This window comes from Limulus polyphemus, unplaced genomic scaffold (genome assembly GCF_000517525.1).
Source record: "Limulus polyphemus unplaced genomic scaffold, Limulus_polyphemus-2.1.2 Scaffold918, whole genome shotgun sequence".
In the NCBI taxonomy this organism is placed as follows: Eukaryota; Metazoa; Arthropoda; class Merostomata; order Xiphosura; family Limulidae; genus Limulus; species Limulus polyphemus.
In genome coordinates, this window is record NW_013666528.1 from 106535 (window position 1) to 117859 (window position 11325).

At 30.8% G+C, this 11325-nt stretch overlaps 1 protein-coding gene across 2 annotated transcripts in view; it reads left to right on the forward strand.

The window, feature by feature from the left end:
* Positions 1 to 7490, forward strand: part of LOC106461229 (sorting nexin-17-like) — a 60170-nt gene extending 52680 nt beyond the window's left edge. For both annotated transcript variants that reach the window (XM_013921030.2, XM_022388092.1), the window contains exons 11-13: positions 466 to 660; positions 1166 to 1210; positions 4752 to 7490. In XM_013921030.2, coding sequence (XP_013776484.1) covers positions 466 to 660; positions 1166 to 1210; positions 4752 to 4862 — 351 coding nt within the window. In that variant the 3' untranslated portion in view covers positions 4863 to 7490. The remainder of the gene's footprint in view (positions 1 to 465; positions 661 to 1165; positions 1211 to 4751) is intronic.
* The last annotated feature ends 3835 nt before the right edge of the window (positions 7491 to 11325 follow it).

Sequence of the window (11325 nt, forward strand, 5' to 3'; positions counted from 1 at the left end):
TGGTAGTATACCATAGTATAGGAAGAGTAATATATTAGTATAAGATAATACCCTCTTATGTATAGACTGTAGGTAAGAGATCAATATCCCATTGATTATAAAGATACTACTGTGTGCATCAAGCCATTAATACAAGGTAACACACCCTTTTTTTTTTAAAGCATTAGTGTATAAGAGTATCCCCTATAGTATGGTGCCACTAGGATAGCCATGTACTCTCTAACTTATTAGGACATTAATATAGAATTGTATACAATGATCTTGAAAGACACTTTTGTTTTTGTGGTAATATTTCCTGTTGTATCTAACATAATGTTTACAAAAGTCTGTATAATATAATGTATAGAGACATTGCAATGTATAATGCAGTATTTCATAATGTATCAAAATGCTTCCTAAATACACTGCATTATAACAATGAACAGAATTAGTTTTAATTTGTCTTCCTCTTTTCTTCCTTTTTAGGCAGTATTAATGAGTGTATGTCTTCAAGGTATGGTAGAAGAGCTACTCTCCAAGAAGAATGGGGTAAAATTTAAAAAACAGCCTGAACAAGGAGGTCGACATTGTTCTTGGAGCTACATGAAACGGGATGGAAGCAGTTATGAAATTTCCGTCAGTCGATCATCTTCATCTGAAGGCATAGTGGATAATGAAGAAGTAAGTAACAAAGCATGATTAATATTATATGTTATTTTCTTATGAGAAGTAAATAAAATATGTATGTTGTCAGTTACTGAAAATAAAGTTTTCAAAATCTCTGTGTAATTAATACTATAAGTTGTGTCACTCTACTTAACGCAGTATGAACACTATCATTCTTAGTAAATAATAAAGTACATACAGGTTATCTGTCACATTTAAAGTTTACAAGATAGATACATAAACCTGGCACAGTGTTTTAGTGATTTATTTTTGAAATGATGTTTATGTAGAGATCGATGTTGTGTGTTATATACTTAAATAAACACAAAAACAGGGTTTTTTTTCTATATAAACTTATTTCACTTATAAAAATTATTGTTTAAAACAATTTTAAGTGAACACTTGTTATATCTTTCCAAAGCACTTTAAACACATCTTTTCATTGAAGAAACTTACCTGTTTGTACTTGAAGATTGTAAAAAATAAAAGTTTAGGTTTATATAAATTTCTTTACTCCTAGGAACATTCCAAAAGAACAAACAAAACAAGAGATCATGTTAGGAAGGTAAGGAGTTTACTTTTCTTCATTTTCTGGATCATTTAAATACAATTTTTAATTGTTAAACACATTACAAGGTTGAGCAAAGACACATTTACTTCTAAGACTACACTATAGTAACTGTGCAGTTTCCTGCTAGAACTATACTTGATATCTTAAAGACCAGGTAGATTATATAGTGTGGTATCCTCAGGTGAATCTGAAATCAATTTGTAACTTAATGCTCCACAATGACAGGAAAGTTAAAAAAACATACTTTACAGGAATATATAAATGAGGCTCAGACAGAGAAACACACACTTACACTAACATTATGCAAACAAGAACTTTATTTAAAAATAAACTTAGAGTAAGTAGGGGTTACTTATAGTCTGAGTTTCTAAGTCTGGTTGCTGGTGTAGACATATGCACTAAAACAAGGTAAAAAGCAATTTCTGATCTTTTAAGCTTCATTTAGGATTACTCTTAGGCTTGATTCATGATCCCAGAAAGCCTTCTTGCTCACACCAGAGGTCAGCATCTTCAGCTTGCTCTTTCTCAATGCACCCACTGCATTGGGCAAGCTGTAAGTAGCTTGCATGTAAGACAATTGCAAAAACAATAGGTCGTGAAAGAAAATACAGGCCACATACTTAACCTCTACTTCGATGTTTGAGGTTGATGGTTTCCATTGTCCATTTCAAAAATCCATTCATACAGAAATCCATAAACTCTTTGTCCAGTTACTTGACTGGTATGTCTTTGTATGGGATAGCATGAATACCTGTTTTATTCTCTAGCTGCTTGAGGTTTATGACAGTTGAATGGGGAGGTTTGACTGGAATCCTTATCCTGGTGAACCCACACTGTTTTGGCCTCATTTCCAGGTGGAGATCATTCTGATTATGTTGCCTAGGGCACATGAATGGCTTTTGCCACTAACCTTTGTGTTTGTAGATTCTGACATTCTACAAGATGCCACAGTTTGCTTATCATGGCAGTGGTGGGAGTTGTCAGAGATATCTTTCTGGATGATCCTAGTGTCCAAAGTTAACCAAATTTGTTTTTCAATGCCACAAAGTACAAGAAATATCCCCAACTTGTAAATTCTAAATTACTGACCTAAACACATCTTTATTATCTGAGTGTATGATCATTTTGTGTCAGAAAGGGCCGTTTCATACCCTTTCCAAAAGCGATAAATTGTTTTAGTGGCATTAAACTACTTACAAAATGCCAAACAATATCAAAATGTGATTCTGATACTTGTGCTTCCACTGTGGATTTCACATGACTTGCATAATCAAAATAATTTTAATATAACATATTCAATCTCCTGTATTAATCCTATATGGTCTGGTAAACACCTTTTAGGTGTCAAGTGCACACATGCTTAAGAAATTTCAAAATTTATGTAGACAATAATAGTTAAAACTATTATGATAATTTTTACTCAAAAATAGAATTGATATTTTATCATTTTGTAACATTTATTTAGTGTAGTTGGCAAAGAAATATGAAAAAGTGTTCAAACTTGTATTTCTTCACAGCTTTAAGGAGTGTTGGCTATAAAAACAATTCAGTTATTGATTTATTTAGAATTTTTCTACCCATTGCAAATAATAGGTTCACATTTGAGGAGAAGTATCATGTTTCTCATGTGACTTCTCGTTCTCTGATTCTATTAGTACAACATCTCATTCTAACCCTTCTATGACCTCACAACATGTGATCTGAAAAACTGCTAACAAAACTCTGCTTTGAAAATAGCTACAGGCAAAGTTTAAATACCATTGAGAAGCAAATAGAGAAGCTTATAAACTATTTACTTCTATGTAGAGCAAATAAAGTGGTGCAAAAAATAATTTGCAGTTTCATAGAAAAGTAATTAGATGCAACTCCAAAGAAGAACAATGAAATTTAATGCAGTTTAGAAGACTTGGTAACACACCACAGATGTGGACTTTTTTATAGTTCCTTTATACATTATTTTTGTTCTTAAACATGTTTTCATTTTGAATTTTAAAATTGTTTGAAAACTATGGAAATTATCCTCAATCACAACACATCAGGTAAGCCAAGTAAGGTTAAAAGAGTATATTAAGGGATGGAAAAATATTAGGACGACTCAAATACTTATTTATTGAATATTATTGTTAATTTTGTCACATCAAATAATGTAGATAAGTAAAATAACTTATTACTTAATGAAAAGAAACTAGTGTAAAAATTCTATGATTTTTATAAACCTGAAACTAGATATTACCTATTAAGTTTTTACTAAATTTCATATAATTTTGTTAAGTACTTTTGCTATGATAAGATTCAGAAATGGTTGAAGAAGACATTTTAAACCAGAACATAAGAGTATATTAAAAATAATTTCTCAACTAGCACATTACTGCTTTTTAGAAGAAACCACACTAAAATTAGGATATGTTTATTTGCTAAAGGAACAAACTCAAAAGCCAAAATTTTGTTTTGTTGAGGAAAAAAAAAACACTTTTGTATCTTTGGTAGAACATGTTTTTAATTAGATTAGCACAATCTTAACCATAACAAATTTTTCAAGGAACATACCAAAATAAAATGCTTATTTGTTATAAGAAACACCCAAAAACAAAGACCTAGTTTTTTTAGTAGAATACATTATAAAAATCGGGGGAAAGTTGTGTATTAAGAGAACATATTTTAAAACAGTAACATCATTCTTTGTAGACAGAACACACTCTAAAACTAACACAAAGCTATTTGTTAAAAGATCATCTTTTACAGTAACATCTTTCTTTGTAGACAGAACACACTCTAAAACTAACACAAAGCTATTTGTTAAAAGATCATCTTTTACTGTTAACTATGATGCAATTTTTAAAACACACCCCCTAAACAAGGGCATAGTTGTAGAACACACATTAAAGCCAAATGAAGGTTTCTTGGTAGATAAAGAAAAAACACATCATAAAACCAAAATGTACCTCTTTGTCAGAAGATCATATCGTGGTATATTTTGTATTTTTGTTTAAGAGCACAACCTATTTCAGAACATGTTATAGGACGGTAGCCTAGTTTAGAATGTTTTTGTTATAGAGTAGCACATGTTCAGAACATGTTTGTTATATGACTATAGCCTAATTCATAACATGTTTGTTATAGAATAACAACCTTGTTGAGAATATATTCTAAGCTTGGTCATGAGATTAAAACATAACACCCTAAGACCAGGATATGAGCATTCCTTGAACCAAAAGCCTAACTTAATTGATAAATTGATTGGTTGAACAACTTTTGTTAAGTTTACCAAGTAGAAAAAAATATGTTATAGATATTATGAGATGTATACTTAAGATACATATACATGAAGCTAAAAATAATCATCAGGTTAGCGCATTTGAGAGTTATCTCCATGTGTGTGTGCATCTATGTATTTATATAAAATCAGACTTTCCATAAACTGCAAGGATTTTTTTACTTTCACTTTTGGGGGTAAATGCATGATATGATTTTTCCAAATAGGTTTTGCTTTCTTTAAAGCAGTGTAAATAATTAAGTGGTTGAAATACCTTTGCAGGAAAAGTTATATTCTGCCAAGCAGTCTGGTTGTTCCAGCAGTGGTAGTATGTCCCCCGAATCCCTTATGGAAAATGATGTTTTCGAAGGAATTGGAGATGATGATCTTTAAAGGTTCTCAACTGCCAAATTACTCAGAACTTATTTGTACTTGTATGATAATGTATGCAGGCATGTACACTACATACTGATTTTTTAAGAAGTTTTCATACATGCTGTCTCTGATTATTAAAAATTACACCAGTTTGATTTTTTTTTGTTGTTCTACTGATGACATTAAATCAAGAAGAAGGTTAGCTTTGAAATTTTTGGATTTCATTTTCTTGTATTTCTAAATGGTTATTTTGTAAAAATTAAAAATGTAAAGGCTTTGTAAACTATCAGTCATTAATCTGTTGAGTTGGTATGATTCAGTAGGTTTTAAACTAAATTTTTTCAGACTGCATTGTAAAGAACTTTGCATAAAAGTCTTTTGGAGAATACAATGAAAATAATTGCTAAAACATTAAAATTAAGTCCCAAATTTTAGAAGACTTAACATAAAACAATATTTTTGTTGCTGATTTTTTTATAAGGCTGTGTATCTCCTTTTGATTTGTCAGAAGAAAAGACAATGGAATGTGAAATATCTCATTAAAAAGAGAAACAAGTATGGTAGACCTGTATTATGGTTGAGCTTAATGCTAAAATTACTGCAAAAAAATCAGTTTAAAAATATTTTTCTTTAAGGTTTGAAACAAGGAAAAGACTCCTCATTTGTTTTTGTTTTTTTATAAGGAGGTATTTTTATATTAACTTTAAGGGTCTCATTATAGATGTATGAATTTTTTATTAATACTGGAAATAGTAAAGGGTCATTGTATACTGTACAGTTCAATAAGTTAACTACTTGAAAAACATTTATTCTGTGATTGTTGCTGTAGATAAATGCAATTTCAAGTTTCTAGAAAGTGATCTTGCAGCAGTGTATGGGTGGTGGTGTATATATATATATGGTCGTGTACGTTGTTTTTTTCATTCCAAATGTTTCGTGTATTCCAACAATGAACCTTTAACAGATAATTTGCTATCCACTAATAAGAATTTGAAGGTAATTCAGTCATCTTAAGCAGGGTGGTTATAACTTAGTTTGAAAAATTTTCAAGAAACTAGTGAATACAAATTAAGATGTATGTATATCAGTTATATTTATTGGCTTATGCTATAAATCTTGTTCTCCATTTAAAAGCTAAAAACTTGGTAAGTGGGTTATGTTTCTTATAAACTGGCAAAATAATTTGGGGTTCAGAAACTGCAGAGTTCACAGTCATGTTGTTTACTGAGTGACATTTACACATATATTATTCATAGGAAACTTATGAAAACCAACAACTACATAATTATATGTAACAAATTATGTTCACCTGCATTGCTGATCTAATGCTGAAGTATTTTAAGTTTTGAACAATATTGTTTTATAAAAAAAATTATATTATCATAATTTTGTTTTCACTTCTTTCATTAAGATTAAAACACCATCTGTTAACTATCCTTCACTAGGATTTGAAACTGAAAATCCACTTCTACTTTCTTGACATAAACATTGAATGAGATTTATGTTTTATTTCTACTGATTACCTTTATAAATCTAAATAGATAATTGATACCCAAGTATATTTAAAAAAATTGTAGTTACTAAATTTATTCAACTAGAATTATTCAGCTAGAATTTTTGCAAAAAAGATGTTGCCAACTATGTTAATAATTGTATTAATCTTTAATGGAGAAAGTTTGATTACAGTGTTAAAAAAGAAAGTCATATTTAACTGATGTTTCTGCCGTCACGTAATCTTTCATTTCAAGTTCCAGTGTTTGCTCAAGATTATAGCTATTTTTCTATTGTTGATGATGTTACAGTAAACGTTTTTATATCAGAGATGAGACAAAAGATTTTAATCTTGTCACAAACGTTTTTGTTTCTGTACATTACATTAAACTGTAGCATGAAATTAACATTAAAACCACTACTAATCTATGTTAGATTCATTATACTGTTTTTTGATGATATTGTAGGGTGCTTATACTGAAGAGAATAGCATAACAAAGTTTAAAACAGTAAGATCAATACATTGGTGTTCATGAAGACAGAAGTTTGTTAATATAAAATACATTAGCTTAATATATTTTAATTAATGGGTTAAATTTCTTATGGTTCAAGATGACTGGGTTATTTATTGTTAAGATATATCAGCTTAATGTTGTTGTACCTATAAAGGTCAGTTTCATTATATTTATGAAGATACTGTTGACCAGTTACAAAGATAGCTGCCTTATATTATTGTATTATTGGGATGGGCATAACATTTGTAAAAAATGCTACCAGTTGTTTATGTATAATATATCAGCTTAATAAGGTTATACCTGCTGGGTTCTATAAAATGTTTGTGTAAACATTGTGGTTTGTTTATAAGTTTAATATGAGCAAATTATCATTAATTACTAATAGGTTTGCCATACTAATGTTTATGAATATATCTGGGGTGCTAATAAATAAAATAAGCAGCTTAATGGGTATCTTCCTGGAGTTATTGAAAGTGTAAAATACTGGTGTGGATAGATGTAAAAATCTATATTGCTATCATGTAAACATTCCATAAAGAATGCTCAGTAGTAAAATACACTTTATTATTAGTTTTATGTTCAGCTAAGCCATTTGTTATTTTTCTTAAAACTGTCAATAAACACTAAAGTGGTCTTGTTATTGGCAGATGGAAATTTTTTACATAATACACATCTAAAGTATTACAATATTCAGTAATAATCTCAGTGGTGTGTTCCTTTATTGATATTTGAGCTCCCATGGAAATTATTCAGAGTAAACTACGTTATATGTTCAGGAATTTACAACATAAAGCTGGTTTATTCTTGGAAATACCTAAACTTTTAAAACCATAGATACCCATTACAGAATCAAATAAAATGTTAAACCTTGTCTAATTGTAGATGTTCCTAATGTACACTAAGGTCATTTTTAGACTTAAGTGAGTGTGCATGTTCTTTTTCTGTAAACATAAATTACAGGAGCTAGTTTACTTGGATATTATTTTGTATCATTGTAAATCACTTATGCTTTCTAGTTAGATCAATTTTTTTAGTCAGTTTGTTACACTTAAGGCCTGCCATGGCACGGTGGTTAGGGTACTGAACTTGCAATCTGCAAGTTGTGGGTTTGAATCCCCATCACCGAACATGCTTGCCCTTTTAACCGTGAAGGCGTTATAATATGATGGTCAATCCAACTACTCATTGATAAAAGAGTAGCCCAAGAGTAGGCAGTGGGTGGTGTTGACTAGCTGCCATCCCTCTAGTCTATCACTGCTAAATTAGGGAAGGCTGGTGCAGATAGTCCCCGAGTAGCTTTGTGAAAATTTCATAACAAATCATACCAAAAGAAAAAAACTTTACACTTAGTATTGTAACAAGCAAAATAATGATATCACACAAAATGATACAATATGTTGACCAATGCAGTGTGTATGATTATGTTAATTTCAATGTTAACCAAAGCAATACTACAAATATAACTGAAGACCAAAGTTAAGCCTAACAGTAACTGATATATCATCATTTGGCTTACTGACTGATCATAGTTTTTCTCTCTATCTCTCTCTCTCTCTCTTTTTCATTAAGCCTATTGACATTCTCAAGACTTACATATTTGTTTTTTGATAAATATAAAAAAAATACATAAAGTTGTTATTATTTGGGGATTTAGCAGGCAGACTAGTACTATTACAACAGCGGAAGTCGCGTAACGCTGGGAGCATACGTGCTGGAGTTTCTCAAAGGATCGTGAATTTTCCTGTCAACTTTAGTCTTTTCTAGACGTCCTGTATTTTAGTATATAAGCCTGGCAAATAAAGCAGACATATAATTGCAAATAGATAGAGAGACAGATAATTGAGTCAAGCGAGCGGTAGTGATCGGAAGTAAATTGCGTGAATCGTTGTGAATTATAGCGTGTGTTTGAGTTTAAAGTGACTGTGGAAATTCTGTGCATTGCAAAGTTGTGTCGAAAAAGAATAAACTAGTTTTATTTAAGAAAGGACTTGTATCACTTTAGTTCCTCAGAAAGAATTTATACCGGAAATTAACAAACGAACAGAGACGTAATAGTAATATGATTGCCAGCAAAATCTTTAATTTACAAATCTCGTCACATATAGGCTCTCGATGGCAAGGGTAGTTGTTTGGAGTTGTATCTTTAAAAGATATATTGGAAACTAACAAAAATCACTTCCTCGTAAGAGCAGGACTGTAAAAGATAATTTTGGAATTGATCTTGAATTTTCCCTCAAGATAAGCATACAACTAAGCCAAACTTAGGTACCTTTAAACCTTAGGCATAGACTTAAGACGAGTGTCGTAGTAATTTATATTATTAGTATTTTTTTTATTTTTTTTGCCATAAATATAAGCTAGGTTTATAGAATGAGACCTAACATTAAATTTTGTTACACGTTCAACATTATACTTGAAACTCAGATTCAAGATTTGTTTAAGAATAAAGCCCACCACGTTCAACATAGGCCTAACCTAGCAAAGTTGAGGTTCAGTAATATCCATAAGAACGATTTAACTTCCTATAAGGGCCTAACGTCAGCATCCAATGCTGAGGATCATTCGGAGAAAAAATTCCTTTCTACTTAAATGTACGAGTGACTTTTAAATCATGGTTTAACTTAAAAAAAAATACTTGATTAATGTTAATTTTATTGTGCCAACTAACCAGCAGTCCCTTTAAGCAACTGTCTGGCCGTTCAAACAGCCTACATTGGTAAAACTAGTCGTATATTGCATAATACTGAGAACACGGAACAGCTTTTAAGATGTGTCCCATTGAATGTTCATGTTTAAATGAACATGCATGTTACTGCCATTTGTCATAACGTAAATCCATAGATTACGGTAAATATAAACGAGAAGGGAAGAATAGAGACGTAAATGTAGGGCTCATCTTTTGTAGTTACGCCACTGAGAGAGAGTAATAGTTTATTTTAACCTGCCTATTAACCAGTACAAACAAAAAAGGGTAGTTTAGCCCCTTGCTTTTTGGATTGGTGAATAAACCTTCAACAGGGGTTAGAAAGAAACAACTTGTAACTGATCGTAATTTGAATTGGAGTGAGTAACAATAATAGTACTGTACGAATGATAGCATTATTAAGTAAAGAAGTATTGTATCACATCATAAAATAAATGCATTTGAATGTGAAAGAGTCATTTTAGCACCCATAGCTCTACCATTTATTTGAAGATAATTTTGTTAATCAAACTCAAGTATATTTATAACTAAGGACTATTCGATCGAATATATATTCGATCGGTGAAAAATCTGTTGTTTTTTTAACAGCTGTTTAACATACTTTGATTCCAAGATCATAAGGCATAATCGTTAATAAGGAAAGTAGAAATAGAGTTGAAGGGTTTCGTACCAGGTTCATTCAGTTTTGTTAGGAAGTTGGGGGTATATCAAACATACGAAGATACAAGTGTTTGATGATGATGCTCAGTAATATCACAATTTTGTTCTGTTATTGTTACTGTTGATGAAATTATAGGACGACTACGATTTACTTCTTTGTGATTTCATGATAGGATGACCTTATAACACCAAATTTGTTTTTCTTTAATTGGACACTCATCGGTTTGTGTTTTAGTGGAACGTTCCTAACGAAGCTGTAAAATGAAACGCTGAGTGTCCAGTTAAAACAAATTTGATGTTACGAGGTCATTTATTAATAAAACAAAATGTCTTTTATACGCAAACATGCCCTACAGAAATTTAATAAGGGTTTTTAGGGTTAACAAAATGTTATTATCGAGTTCCTTATAGTATCAGATGGAATCTGATAGAATTCCGAAACGTTTACCTATGTCCCCCTTTTGACAATAAACAATGTTGTATATCATAAGTATCGTAATCTTGTTTATTATCAAACTTCGTTTTCCTTTGAACACATCGATTGCTAATGTGTTACATAATTATTTTTAATCACATACACTTCGTACCACATCCTTAACAAATGATTTACATTTAAATCCTTTAACGATATACACTTCGTATATCATTTACAAATGCCACAAATAAATCATCTGCATCTTTTCTTAGCAAATGTGATCAAGGTGTGATTGAAACAGCTCGGTGCTACTAATGCTTGCGTATGGCCAGTGTAAATATCCCAGGTAGACTGCTGACGAATTTAACTCACCAATATCGTTTGTTTCACTTTGTTTTCTTCTTCTGAGATGAAATTATTTAACATTTTTGATTTTCATCTACGTTTATTTACGTCAAGTAGTCGCTTTATTGGAATTTTTTTGTTAAACAGTACTGATATATATGTTCGTTTATTTACAATGTAAAAATGCCATTAAAAATACATGTTGCTTGTAAAACGCTTTACGCAGAGGGCTTTAAGCCGAAATGACGGTAAAATAACAAGTTTTTCCATATCTCAAGTAATTTTTTTTTACTTAAAAAATACAATTATTTATTATAAAAATTCGAGCAAACAGCTTGAAAGCTTGCGTTC